The sequence below is a fragment of the Fusarium pseudograminearum genome, chromosome 4 (genome assembly GCF_000303195.2).
Source record: "Fusarium pseudograminearum CS3096 chromosome 4, whole genome shotgun sequence".
Lineage (NCBI taxonomy): Eukaryota > Fungi > Ascomycota > Sordariomycetes > Hypocreales > Nectriaceae > Fusarium > Fusarium pseudograminearum.
The window spans coordinates 270113-284844 of NC_031954.1; the positions used below are offsets into that span (position 1 = coordinate 270113).

Genomic DNA, 14732 nt, shown 5'->3' on the forward strand with positions numbered 1-14732 from the left:
AGTACATAAAAACAAGAGACCCAAGAGTATGGTTCAAATGACAGAAACTGCATCACTGCAATTGTCTTTTTTGCCTCCACCAATGTTTCTTATCGAGGCCAAGTTTGCTGTCAAGACGACAGCGTTCGGCAGTTGAGGCGCTACCCCGCACGCCGGATACTTGTTACCCGCTGAACCCTTGACCGCTCCCTGCCATTCCACTGCTCACTCTAACGTGTCGAATTAATTCTTGTCTGCACCTCGTATTAAACAACCAGTCATTCTCATAATACCGCAATTCCAATAGGTATTTTAATCTTCATTGACACAAAATGCAGCCCTATCAAAACTACCACTCTATCGGCTTAGACTCTATTGGCTCGTCGAAAAACGGCGGCAGCTTCGAACCTGCAGTCGACTCAACCTTGAAAAACTGACCCTTGTCAAGCTTCAAGAAGCCCGTGCTCTCATAACAACCCACGTACTCAGCGTCAATCTCGTCCTTCTTGAGAATTCCCAGATCCACCCACAGCAGCAAATCTCCGCCTTCCATCTCTCCTCCTGGTCCGTACGCCTTCATGAAATTGCGGCGAAGCTTGACGTGGGTTTCGTCGTAACGGCCTAGATATTCCATCTTGGAGATATCCTGCCAGATCAGGATCTGCGCTTGGTGCACGTAGTCTAAACCCGGGAAGATGCCGTTAACTGGACCGTTTGTTGCTCCAAGCTTCTTCTCCCCCGCAAATCCGTGACATGCCCTCGCGATCACCATGCCTTGCTTATGGCCCGCTGTAACAACATTGGTGACCCATTGCTTCGTCAACCCATCAAAGTTCTCGTTCCAGTACTCGCGTTCCCGTTCCCCCATATCAGCATAGTGCTGACCTTCCACCACCATACAAAGATTATCAGGAAAGTCGGTGATCCTCACTCTTCCAGGCCGGATCTTGTCTGCAGGCACCGATTGGTCCGCATACATCGGAATTGGAGAACTGAACGTGTCCCCTTCAAAGTCTGGCGTCATGCGAGAACGGTAAGCTCCCCAATACCCGGTCTTGGTGGTGAGGGGAAGCAAGCTCCCGCAATGCCCAAACCCATACGCATCCTTGCCCGTCCCTTCATACATGGCCCGCGTAGCAGGAAGACTAAACGTCTCTCTCCAAAAACCCGCGTCATCGGGTAGTGACGCCCAGAAAGATACAGTGTCGTCCTTTTCCCACCACTGCTTGAACTTTTGGGGTGACTCCCAGTAGCTCATCCAGATCTTGGAAGGAACATCGTTTTGCTCGAGGTGTTCAACGTGGATGGCGGCGCTATCGATGAGCTTGTCAAAGCGACCAATGAGCTCTGTCTTTTCAGCGCTTGGCGCCTCAGCGTGGTATTGGCAGCCAAAGACGGAGACGGTGAAGTGGTGAGACGTGGGGAAACGTGACCGAAGCATTCTGAGTTGTTGTTTTTCGTGTAGAGACTTGTTGTACAGGCGGAGCAGACCCTTATTTTCAGATAAGAACCGAATATTACTGACTTTAAATAACCTCAGTAACGATATTCTCTAACTGTTGGTGAACGTTGAGATTCACCGCCTCTAAGCGCCACCGGCTGCGGATGCTTGTTATCATAAACTCTAAATAACGGGGTTTTGTCAACATTCAACCAACTCACGAGTCTGGGTATTTACTATCCGGAGAGTAAGGGTCAAGTGCAACCCACTCTCCGTCGGATCGCCAGGAGGTGACCAATTGAGCAAATCGTTTACTAAGTGTTTACCCCTCTCGTAAAGGACCCTTGACCTCGCATAACTGGGGGATGTGACGTGGCTGTGGGAAACCGTTGTATCAGCGAGTGGTGTTCAGCCCTGACAACTCAAAAGGTCGGGGGATTTGACTCGAGCAGCACTAACTATTGCGGCTGACAGATCCGGTATGAGCTAAAATGTTTTAAATTGGTGGTAATGACTTGGATGCACGTTCTATGAGCTAGTGTCCGTCCATGAGCGGTGTTGCTGGTGGTACCTCTAATCTGACGGCAGATGACATCTAGAGCAATGTAATTGGAGCCAATAGCTCTGTTTAGCCATGTGCAGGTCAAACCTCAGGTACAAAGTCCAGTTTGGGATATCAGATCTGCAATGCAGGCAAATTGTGATTGCATATTGAGTTACTACAAAGACTAGCCCAGTCAACCGATGGGAGTCTAGTCATGCCATTTTAAAAGCCCATTCACGTTGATACTTCGACGGCATTGCATTAGCTATGCTTTATGATGCCTCACTCAATTTGAGAAATATATTATTGTGTCGCTCTGCTTTTTGGAGATCGATGATGTGCGCCATAAACCCCAACTCAGTCACTCAAGTCATGCCCAGATTTGTCTACACAGAAACCAGGTATCACGAGACTTGAAGTGATATTTGAATCCATTGGCCCAAGTAGCTGGGTCAGTTGGATGTTGTTTTGCAAGAATTCCCATCTCATATCGACTCTGCGGTGAAGGAATAGCGAATATAGCGGAGTACCTCACTGACTGTTATTCAGTACGTCTAACCTTCCTTTGCTTATACACTTGTCCTCTTCCAGTTTTAACGTGCTTTATGGCACTGGTTCCATAACGATAATAATATTGCACGGCCTGACCGTTGAGAACTTGTTGTCGGGATGTTGGTAGAGTCTCTGCCACGCTTCTAAAGCAGATTTACTTTGATCCTCATGATTGGTGTTGACAATACGAAGCTTCCGTTGTAACTAATCCCGCACCTGTTCTGTGCTCGAGGTGGATCTGCTCTACGCATTGACAGGCTTGACAGAAGGCAACGAACATACCAGCGCCATTCTTTGGGGTCTAATCTGTTGCTGCACATGCAGTGTAACTTCGATGTATCTCGCATCGTACCATGCTCATGGCATGTACACCTGGCTCAAGCCATTGCAAACACCTTTCCGTTTCTTAAGTCCCTAATTGTCACCTGTATCACGTCAGGATGTCTAGTCTTCGCATGTTGAGGTGCATTGCACAACAAACGGAGGGACCAGACAGCCGCGCAACAGCCGCGACAATACATCGCTTTCCCCGAAATAGCCATCACCAGCTAATAAATACAATGTTCAGCAAAAGGGTTGTACTATTAGGTCGCCGGATTGGCAGATCCCGACGCGTCATGTGCCTCACTTCTTGTCATTAAAACAGCACTGAAGAAGGCTAGCTGTACACCCGACAGAAGCCCGGCTCGAGCTACTGTGGACCTTTGTGTACACTGATCCCGTTGCGGCGCATGCGTCTGTTCACCTTACATGACCGTCGATTGGCTCTGTCCCTGAGTTACCTTGGCACAGAGAGGCCCGAGCCGAGCCGGTAGACGCGATGCTTTGCATGGAGGTTGCATTGGACGCGCCCGGTACGTGTTAAATGGTGTCAGGCATGGAAATACGTCGTCAGCTTGTGTATACAGCATCAAATCATCGATTGCTCCAGCTCTAGCATTTAATGCTTGGGCAACCAAGATCTCGCTTTGCGCGAATGATGGTACATTAATTGGGTTGCCAACGGCCGATACGCGCTCAATTGACTAGCGCAATTAATTAAATACAGAAATCACCACGGGGAATAAAATGCGACCGACAAATACGCGTGTAAAAACCGCCGTCGACTTGTCCAGCTACTGTGTGCCAACATCAGATTTTGTACAAGCCGGGTTTGCGACAATTGGAGGAGTGGGACGAGGCTGTCCAAGTCGGGCTGCGCAATGACCAAACCAACAATCCCCAAGAATCAAGACTTCAAATGGCGATTAAGGGTCCTCGCTTCCAGAACATTGACCATGCGGGCCTCTAGATGACGTGACTTTGATTCGATGGGAGAGCAAAATGTTTAGACCCGCCGATGGCTTCACGTATGGAGACAGTGGAAACGTTGTTGAGCACGGTCGCGACAAGGCAAGGTCAGGGTCAAGCACAGTCAATCCGTGACAACATCAATTAAATACGTATTAAAATAAAAATGTCCAATTGTTTTATCGCCAACTGCGCGTGTATACATAACTTCAGAAACCCCCTTCCTAATTATTGACTTGTAGAATGATGGAAACCGCAGAGAAAAGATGCAACCCCGATGGATGAATCGCTTACAGCTGGAAAATACCAGCAGCGAAAGAGGAAAAGAGCAGAGCACCGATGGCAAGGCCGACAGTGTTCATTCCGCTCTTGGGCGCCAAAGAAGGTGCAGCGTTACCAGTCTCGGAGGAAGTCTCGCTGCTGGAAGAAGCAGTGCCGGTAGCTGTGCCAGTGGAAGCAGCAGAAGAGCTATCCTTGTCATCACCATCCTTATCGTCATCGTCCTTGCTGGAAACAACGCTCGCCTGGGCGGTGGCGGGGACCTCGGCGTCCTTTGTCATTGTGGTCTTGTTGTTTCCGCTGCAAAAGACGTCGGCGTCGGCGGCGCCCGCTTTGAAGAGGCAACTGCTGAGGTCGTCGATGGTCTGGTCGAGGGCGACGCAGTAGATACCGCAGTCGTCGTAGTAGCTAACGATCTTTGCGTCGCCGCAGCACTTCTCCATCATGGGGAGGTAACGATCCGTGTAGCGGAGCGCGCACGTGTTGTCCTGGTTGGGCTGGTTGTAGAGCTGGGCGGCGCAGGCGGTGCTGGCGCTGGCGGCCGCGGCGGAGGAGGTGACGGTGGTGGACATTTTGGCAAGTGATTGATCGCGATGGGACGAATTAAATTAAAATGGTAGTATTAAAAAAAAAAACCTGCGATTGTGCAAAATGGAACAACGAATGTCGGTTGGTAATTGGAAATGCGACCGGTGATGGATGAGAGGGAAACGAGGTAGGGAGAGTAAAGAGGGAAAAAAATAAAGCAGAACGCGTAGGCGAGATTTGATGGTTCGCTTCCAGGGTGGTTCCAGGCCTCGGACAGCGCATTAAGGGGGTTAGTCCGGGGTGGTTCAGCCTATCATTGCTCGTGAAAGCGACTCCAAATTTAGAATCCAGTCGCGGCCCCTCGTATCACTTCCAGGATATGGGAACACGCCAAGGGGGAAAAGGAAAGGACCCAGTTGCCAGGCAACTTGGGGAAAGGATCAGAGCGTGAGATTTTGGCGTAACGGATGGAAGACGAGTTTGGTTGGTGTTTGTTGTCGCGAGACAAAGACAAAGAAAAAGGAACTTGAATGAGGTGGATAAATGACTGGATATTGCTGGTGATTGTTCTGCTGTATTGTGACGAGCGAGATGCTTCGAGGTTTCAACGTGGAGCTCTTGTCAAGATCGGATCCGACGGGAAATTGGTTGCATCATGCACGGACGTTGAAAATTTGAGTGGCTCCATGCGTCAATTGATTCAACTTTTTATTCTGTATCTTGGTTCAATAAATGTCTTGAGACAACAACACAAGTAGAATAATACCAACACATGACAAACAACTTATCAGTTACCGATAAATTAAACCATGGTATAGCGAAAATAAATATCATGCGTACAGTAGACAAATTTATATCTGTCTCAATGACTGATCTCTGGATGGAGATCAATTGTGAATAATTGCAGTTCGGTCGTTGTAGGGTAGCAACACAACGAACAAGACCGTGATGATGTCACCAAGTTGTCGATCAACCATACCTCGGCTCAGGATCAGTCCAGTAAATCGTCGCCTTGAGACAACAAGAAACTGAAAAAATGCAAATTGATCACGAAATAGTTTATTCATGAGAAAAATTGTTTATGGTAGTACAGCGACAATAAATTATGTGCGCATGATTGTTGAGCCTGCATCCGTGACAATGATCTCCAGGTGGAGACTGAGAGTGATTCTGGGTACCTCGGTAGCTGTGGGTTAGCGACATGAGGAACAAGGATCCCAATGCTCACGCAGCCTGTCAATCGTATTTTGGTGCACGCGAATCGACAATACAAGCAAGTCACGGAAATTGTATCAAGGTAATCTTGCAACAGTTTTTCCTTTGTGTTTTTGCAAGGTCTCTTCGTGTCGAAAGGTTGCGGTGATTGCTCCAATTTCTCAAGGTGGAGCCTTTGTTCCTCGGCGGCTCACAGGGCATTTCCCACTAATGGAGCTCAGTTTGGTGCGCTGGAGTTGGGTGACTTGCCCACCAATAACGCGTCAACGCCAACACGAACGCCAACGCGAACGCGGACGCCAACGCGGGGCAACTAATTAACCGAGCTGGAAGATTGGCGTCATTGTAGAAAACTTCACCGCGTTAAAGACCAACACTTCAAATACAGCGTCACACAAGAGTCTAATATTGTGGCATGCGCTTGTACATTCCATAGCCATTCAGTATCAGCGATAGAGTCTCAAAATTATCAAGACGTGTTAGTAAACTGAAGCATTAACAACATCTCTAACTCTGGCTTCAGTATCTGCTTGTATATAAGGGGAGCCATCAACTTGGTGGTGTTAACCCTATCAACCACTCAGGGTATTCTTAGGTAACATTAAACCTAACCTAATTGTAGACATAGAATAATTGACTCCAGTACAGTCCGGATAAACTGAGACTGATAGAGTTGAGAGATGTTACGACGAGGTGGTAGTACGAACTCAACAGAGGACACGATACCAGGAAGGATTATTGTGCAAGCCGTTTTTAGAGCGAATTAGAGTATATATCTACTGTGTGTCTTACCAAGTTTCAGTAAATTGCTGTCGGTGAAGTTGTCGTGGCGCTGCTCATGATTCTCATAGTTGATATCAGGACCTAAAGCTAGACCAACGCACCTCCAAGTTTCGTCTCTGGCGATGCCAATTTGTAGAACAGAGTATACACTCACAGCCATATCATCCAAGCTAGGCACTCTCACTCTCTGAAAGCCTCCAACTTGGTCTTCCCATAGTGCAAACTCCAAGCCCAAAGCGTATCAACAACAAGAATATCACCAAAACTGAAAACAAGACTCCCTCCAAAAACAAACTTGTAATACCACCATGCATTTCCATCATTCAAGTCATCTACCTGACATACGATAGCCCACGGTAGCACATAAAGAAGATTACTCGCGAGACTCTGGTAAAGATACCACTTCGGACGCGTCGCAAGAAGGATCGTGGCAAGCTGTGTGGACATGGCGTAAAAGACATAGCACCAGTCGAGACTCCGCCACATGTACGCCGTCACGTCAGCTACCTCGTCTGAGCCGCTGATGTATAACGCAAAAGGCTTGGCGCCGAAGAGAGTGAGAAAGATTGCTATCGGGACTTCAAAGATGATTGCGAGTGTCAAAGACCGCAGTGCTGGCTGTACGATACACTGCAAGTCTTTCAGTGAGGCACGGGGTTTTCGTGTGCTAATGTCAACGCGTCTCCTCCAGTCTCCCCAGTTGTGTCCGATGAACTGCAGCGCGGTGGCTTCCAGCGCTTGCACGGGCACCATGATTAGACCCCAGCGTATGGTGTTGAAGACGCCCCAAGCGGTAGCATACACGGCGCCGAGGGCAACGATGGTGCTGACGAGCCATAGATATAACGCATTCCGAACAGCTGATTCGGTGAAGAATATGATCCCAGGGCGCAGAAGCACCTTGAGACAGTCAAAACTTGGCCACAGCCTTGTGTCTTGGGGATCATGTGGTGTGTGCTTGACGAAAGACCACGTATTGGACCACAAGAAATAAACAAGGCCGGCGAAAGCGGCAACGAGATTGCAGATTAGCTGTATGGTGCCTTGCATGTTGACAGTGGGTGTGAAGGAACCGACATGGAAGCGTGAGATGATGAGAAAATCGAGAATGATGTTGACAGCAAACTTGACGGTGCTGATGGCCAGAGGAATATCAGGTTTATCCAAGGCTCTTGTTGACGTAGAAACGGCCGTCTCCAATGTTCCAGCCAAGACAGTAAAGGAAGTGATGCGTACATAAGTCAGGCTCACATCTCTGACTTCAACTGGAACGAAACTCTTTGAGAAGGAAGATGCAGCGCCTAAGAAGATGATACTGAGAAGCAAACCGATGGCCGTCTGAAATGCAATAAGAGTATGCGTCAACTGCAGTCGTTTCGCCAGCGACCTCGATGCTTTATCGCCAATGATGACCCAAGCAGCCCGAGGTAACCCTTCATTCACAGCCTCGGAAGCTGTGTTCATGTATGTATACGCATCAGTCAATACAACCATTGATGAGTCGATATTAGCGACCCATAGCTTGGACAGCGTTCCATAGAGAGCGGGGAGGATAAAGGATGCAAGGTTGAAGAGCAGGGAGCCTGTGTAGTGTGTACGGTGAAAAGCTGACGGAGAGACGAGAAGGCGGACGCGTCGGGTGATGCTGTTGAAGATCTTCATGCTGACTGAGTCTTTCAGAACATGGGTTTTGATGGACAAGTGAAATGATGTTACAGCGGGGAAGTTTGTGCTTGTCTGTCGTAGATGGGAGGTGCTGGAGTTGCCCCTCTTCAGCTGGTCGGCCTCCCGCATGAGCAGCGAAACCACAAACGGTAAGAGCAAAAGGAAAATCATTTCTTGCGAGACAAGATTGGTTTAGTCCAGGTAACGGAAGATGTCAATTGAAAAACTCCTGGTAAGTCTGAGAGGTTGTGTCTGATTGACTGCACAAAAATAAAGAGCTCAAATTGTCGAAGCTGCAGAGGCTGAGTGATACATTTCATCTCTTTCTTTGGTGGATATTTTCTCACATCTTCAAAGAGCTCGAATGTTTACCGTATTATTTATTACAAGTCTTTGGTCGATTGATCTTTCACCTTCTGCCTTGTGCATTGGTGCTGAGACGTGAAACATGCCCTGCTTTGTATGACTCTTGACGCAGGGCGCAAAACGCATATTTTGCTTGACATTGTACCAACCACCAAAAGTAAAAGAACCTTTGTCGATTGGCAAGTATTGCCGTGGAACCTGTCAAGCATCCATTACCTACACGAGTTCAATAGGACATCTATTCTCAATTGGTCGCTTTAAGACTACAGCATTATCGCCCGCTCACTGTATATCCATGACTTCCTGTCACCTCTCGGATAGGCTACTGAGATCCTTGGCGAACCCACTGCCAGATCAACTAATGTGCTCGGACTGGGTAAGTGCTTGGATCGTCGAAGGAATTACATATACTTTCTTGGTGTCCCTTTCACGACGATGTGATGCTTTGGCCTTTAGATCCCCATTCAGTAGGACTCATTTGTCTGTGAATGATATCAAGAACACGCTTTTGTCAGGATGGCGACCCGGGGTCGTTTTCCCGTAGGACAGTAAATTGGAAAAGGAAGTTACACTATACATTTCCGTGAAATTGGTCAAGGGAGTAGGCCAGCTACAGCAGAGTCTAGGTAAGCTAACTTAACTATCCGGTGATTTACCAGAGGGTCAAGTAAATTAATAATAGCCTCTCCTTAGCCTCTATATCCCTGATCATCTGGGCTAGGTGATATCTGGAAGTGATGAACACAGTAAGACCTGGCAATATGCCTTAGTCGGCTCACTTCTCTTGGCCAATCTCTCAGAAATATATTGCAGTTCCCCAACTTCGAGAGGCTATTATGTATAAGAATATGTACCATATCTCCTTCATATCATCTCACTCATCAACAGTTCATTTCTACCAACCCATTGACTCCCACCTCATCAGAGAGTGAATTGATTCACTCTTGTCAGACCATGAAAAACTACGCTCTGCTTGCCTGCGCTATTGCCTTAACAGTTGCCTCTGGTACTTTGCCCTACAACGCTATAGTTGAGTGCCATCGCGAAATGTCTGTAACTGGAGTGACCATAAGTTTTCCGAATCCGATATTAGCTAGCCGATGAAATCCCGACTTCGTAGCAAGTGGCCGGTCCTGGGATTTGCTGGGCTGAGCAACTGACAGCCACAGAGAGAGCATTTGGAACTGCGGCTGTGACGCGGACATCGATAGCTAGTGCTTAATCCGTCACCAGGGCGCAATCCAGGTCGCTCAGCGTCTTACTTGCAGCGCATGCGTTGGCTCTTCTGAGGGAGTCACGGTGACTTCCAGGACAATCCGAGAGTCAGTGCAGATAAGATGACCTCGATGTTAGGTACACTGACGAACCTAACAAGCACGTTAAGATCATTCGCGACAAGGATACTTTCATTTGTGTTCGTCGTTCCATGACGTTTAGCGAGAAGGGCTATTCTGTGGCCAAGTATGAGCGCCTATTCGGAAATACCCGAGGTGATATCTTCTTCGAGGCCATAGATCAAGGTGACACCAAGATCGACAAGAGGCGGAGCGGTGAGTGGATCAAGATTCTTACTCAACGAGGCGTCATCAAGCCCGGTACCTGTCAGCGCGTCAAGACCATCGAGCTTGCCCCTGGAATTGACTTCAACTGAGAGGAGTATTTGGAAAACAGCATCGATGTCGGCGCCACTGTTATCGTGTCTGCTGGTCTTTTCAACATCTTCGATGTTTTTATGATCATACCCTAGCTGCAATGAAACCGTTGGTGCTGGTAGTTCAATGCCAATGTTTACTGTTCACCCATCTACTCTCTGAACTACCGTAATATTTCGGATATTAGTCGAGAAAAGTCAGCCAGCCACAGCGGGGTATGGTAAGGTAACTTGGCAGTTAAGCAAATTAATAACAGCCTCTGTGTTCTTTATCATTCAGGCTAGATGATATCTAAAAGTGATAGACATAGATAACATGCCTTAGCGACTCACTTTTCTCATCCAATTTCCCGAAATGCTGCGGTAGGTTATCTCTGCCCGTCAAGATAGGACTCATGAGATTCGGATACCTCAGGCGGTGATGAATATGCCTAAGGGGCGCTTTATTTCCGAGTGTCTAAGTACTACTTCCTTCAATCAGAGACACAGATATAATTTGAACGTTGAGCATCTAGTCCTATAAAAATTATGGACGAGGTAGGATAGACTCGGAGACTCGAAGGCCTTGAACACGGAGTGTATTATTATGCATTATCTAGTATATAGCCATTTGACTAGAGGCGAGAGCATGATAGAGATTTGGACTGTGTTATTAGAGGAGATCTACAACTGTCGTGAAATTATTCGCGCGCACCGTGAAACTTCAGATTGATTAACAACGTGCATTCGTGAGAAAACACCATTCTTCAGATTCGAAGGCCAGACCTATCGTTGTGCAAGTTTAATAATCTGGCGTTTTCTCAGTTGACTCGTCGACACCTTGCCAGCGACAACTACAGTCACCGGTAAACATGATAGCTTTGACAACACAGTAGTGGTGTGTTTAAAATGAATGAGTAATTGTGATTGTGAATATCCACTTCCAAGTGACAGGGAGCAAGGATGTATTGACTCGCGGGACACTATATAAAGATTAAGTACGGGCCAGAGGTTTTGCAAGACACCGTCGTTCAATTTAGAACTATTAGCATTCCTGACCGTCTGTCTGTCTCTGAGTGTTTGACAAACCGACAACAGTGAAACAAAGCATTGACGGGATATTTGGGTTTGCCTGATAAGTACACTTAAATAGAGATACATCTCCTCCCTTGTCATCAGGATGAGGACGTGACATGAAAACCTTGTCCTGCCCCCAGACTGGAGTGAAATAATACAGGAACACATTTCGGAGCTGGTCATATTTGGCTGAGTTTGAGATATTCAAGGGCTGTACATATCTGCGACCTTGATTGCACAAGATGTCAGTTTATTATGAGTTTCTCACTGCTTGTCAATAAGATATACCTTTCCGTTTTATCACCTGGCCATCAATTAATGAATTGTAGCAACAAGTTGGTCAAGTTATTCTACCTCTGGCCATATCAATAGCACGCTATGTGTGGTAGAACTGATCGCGACTATTTTGGATGCGATGAACATTCCAACATGCGCTGTCAAACTAGTTTTCCAGTTGTCTGCTGCTGACCGAACTTGTTGAGTTGGCTGTGCACCTACAGAGGTATGACACCGAGATATGGGTATTTGCGAGATGTAATATGATCTCTGAGTCCCTATTAGAGATTCCCTTCGTGCGGCCGACCTACCTGAAGATCTTACGATAGACAAAACCGTCCCCCAAAGCGAACTGAACCAGCTCAAGCAAAACACAAGTCTGAATAACAGCCAACAGCGCCTCGTGTTATTTGATACGTGGTGGTAACGTTCCATCTCTTGGACTCGACCCTCCGACCGTTGTCTGTAACGATTGCCGTAATACCAGAGTTGCCGCCGAGTTCGGGGCAAATCTTCACTGTGCAGCACGGGATATTGCTTAAAGGATAAGGAGACAGGTCGTTTCGCCAATGTGCAATCCACTGTGAAACCTTGGGATATTGGTCGAGAGTGTCGGACGTCGCGTTAACGAAGCTACTACATTTCCACAAACTTAATCGAGGTCTACATCAAGCCTGAGGCAGGTCACCGAACCATGCCGTGTCGATTACTTCCGTCTATTATGCAGACCTCATGATTAATGGAAGAAAGGGTATTATTCATTTGTCAAACTGTCGGTTAATCATCGGATTGTCATCTTAGATCACCTGACGGGAGATGTAGTGGAGTCTTCGGGTGGGGGTGGGGGTGGGGGTGGGTCTGAATTGGGATCCCGCAGCACTTAAGGAGTGGAGTCAATTACAGAGTGGGGCCTGGGTTAGGGAACTTGACTATCCGATGATTAGCCAGAGGGCAAGCAGATAAATTATAGTCTCTCTTTTCTCTATTAGTCTGGTGTTGTGTCTTGGGCAGTCACTGTTGTTTTGTCTTGGGGTTATGAAATTAGGTTGGAATAGAGATAGACTTGACTTATGTATCCAAAGTAGATCACAAGAGCTGTCCGTTATCTTCCCCCAGTCACAGTCGTGATGCCTTGATTTGTTTCATCAAGGATGACTGTATGCCCTTGTACGTCCCTCTCGAAGGATAGCATTGATTATTTACTGGGCTGATCAAAGCTGATAAACAAATATAGTGTGGTGATTTTGATAAACCCATTGTGTAATGCAGCAATTTGAACATGCGTTTGTTTGCGGACATAAATATTAACAACTGAGTCAAGGCAATCCATGGGGGGGAATATACGTGATCTTGACCTTGCATCACGTTCGTTAATACCCGTCGCATACCTTATGCAGTACTCCGTCATATGAAAAGATCCCAGAGCCTCGTTAGGTCTAGGTTTGTGAATGTTTTGACAACACCTTGATTTCATGAAAATGAGACAGATGACAATTCGCAAGTATGATGGACAGCCTTTACGAATGAAAACTTGTAGTATAACCCATTTCAGTGATGTCCTGGAGTCAAAAACTATCACTCTGGCTAATCCAGACTTGAGAGTTGTTGAGTAGGAAAAGCTGAGGAGGAAGCTCGTTGGCATGCATGGACATCTTTACAAGTACCTTAGCAACTGAGCAAGTTCCGTAGGGCAATGGTAAATTCCCATCAGTTTGAAGCTTCTAAATTAGCCAGAGCTGTTATAGCAATCTACTGTTATAGCATTAGCCAAATACCGTATGGACTCATGAGATTTGGTAGCGCGTTTTGATCCATCTAGGTGGCTTAGGAACAATATCTCTCTAGTTTTGCACTAGAAGATTATCACGCTAACTACATACAGCTCAAACCGCGATACCAAATTTACTACATTGAAAAGGCAGTATTTAGTGACTGGCTTGCTAAAGAGCCGTAGCTTACTGTCTCTCTCAGAAGAAACATCATATGAAAAGCCAGAGGTTTACAATAAACTGCCTCTTGTCTCTGTGCGGACTGGGAACCCGGTCGCTTGGCTTCATTGGCTCTGGACAGACCTGAACAAATATGGGTAACTCCCTCTCTTTACATCGATAGACATGATGAGTAGTAACTGGGCTAGGTACATGTTGATTATACAGTAGTAATAAGCAGACGCTTGCGTAGCGTGTAGCGCGCGATCTTGCCTATGATTATGATGACAAATTCAGCATCGGGACTTTGTACCGCAAGCCTCTACTACCGTGTATTTCCATGAAATTGATCGTAGTTAGCTGACAACTAATGCATGGTTAATGCATGGTAGCTGGCTCTTCTATGACGATTCCTTCTGTATCTGGATAACAGATGAAAGAGAAGCTATCATTGTTTGGTCAATCGGGTTGAAGAGCAGTGCTTTTCTATTGTGCGGGATAAGGTTGCGCTTATGCCCTACTTTCCATGACTCGTGATGCAGGGCGCCGAAGGCATAGTTTTGCTTGAACGTGTGGCAGCCACTCAATTGTTTGGTCAACCCTCTGGAGAACATATCAATTAAAATCACCGGATGGCCAACTTACCTTGTCCATACCCCTCTGCGGCGAGGTCTGCGATCAATGTCATGGAAATGTACGGTATATCAGCCACTACAGACGCTTGCGCTATGCAAGTTAACATATCTATAGTAATCTGTTCAGTATACTATCTTAGGTAGATGAAAACAAACAGAAGGCCATCGCGCAGTTATTAAGACCTTTAGAGCGCCATCAACTGACCATTTTCTCTGGCCTATAAACCATTGTGGCAGGGCACACATGGTGCATAATTCCATCAAAATGTTCAATATGTGGTTATAGTTAGGTGGCCTCCACACCTCCATTGCGAGTGAGAGGCATGATCACAATTGTATGTACTCTGCGTCGTATTACATATGATACTCGACACGTGAAGAAAATACTTGAGAGCTATCTAGTCTATCCTTCGGTCAATGGTCCCTAGACTATAGAGACGCATTGTCCAGCAACGTACATGAAAAGAACCAACGGGCGGACGGTGCAAGGCCACATAATAAATCTGACTGTTTAGCCTTTGTGTTGAGTCAGATACTTGCGCCC

The 14732-nt window shown here is 46.8% G+C and overlaps 4 protein-coding genes across 4 annotated transcripts, besides 2 other annotated features; 1 reads left to right on the forward strand and 3 right to left on the reverse strand.

Annotated features, from left to right (window-relative positions):
* Positions 1-328: 328 nt before the first annotated feature.
* Positions 329-1420, reverse strand: FPSE_10137 (uncharacterized protein; the record flags this gene model as incomplete). Its single annotated transcript, XM_009263254.1, has 1 exon — positions 329-1420. The coding sequence occupies one exon, from the start codon at positions 1418-1420 to the stop codon at positions 329-331; it is 1092 nt and encodes a 363-aa protein (XP_009261529.1).
* Positions 1421-4096: 2676 nt separating this feature from the next.
* FPSE_10138 (uncharacterized protein) lies at positions 4097-4657 on the reverse strand (the record flags this gene model as incomplete). Its single annotated transcript, XM_009263255.1, has 1 exon — positions 4097-4657. The coding sequence occupies one exon, from the start codon at positions 4655-4657 to the stop codon at positions 4097-4099; it is 561 nt and encodes a 186-aa protein (XP_009261530.1).
* Positions 4598-4653: a microsatellite.
* A 2134-nt stretch (positions 4658-6791) lies between the features above and the next one.
* On the reverse strand, positions 6792-8447 carry FPSE_10139 (uncharacterized protein; the record flags this gene model as incomplete). The annotated part of the gene is made up of 1 exon (XM_009263256.1): positions 6792-8447. One exon carries the CDS (start codon positions 8445-8447, stop codon positions 6792-6794), a length of 1656 nt encoding a protein of 551 aa, XP_009261531.1.
* A 1149-nt stretch (positions 8448-9596) lies between these two features.
* Positions 9597-10293, forward strand: FPSE_10140 (uncharacterized protein; the record flags this gene model as incomplete). The annotated part of the gene is made up of 2 exons (XM_009263257.1): positions 9597-9695; positions 10018-10293. 2 exons carry the CDS (start codon positions 9597-9599, stop codon positions 10291-10293), a joined length of 375 nt encoding a protein of 124 aa, XP_009261532.1.
* A 2164-nt stretch (positions 10294-12457) lies between these two features.
* Positions 12458-12482: a microsatellite.
* The last annotated feature ends 2250 nt before the right edge of the window (positions 12483-14732 follow it).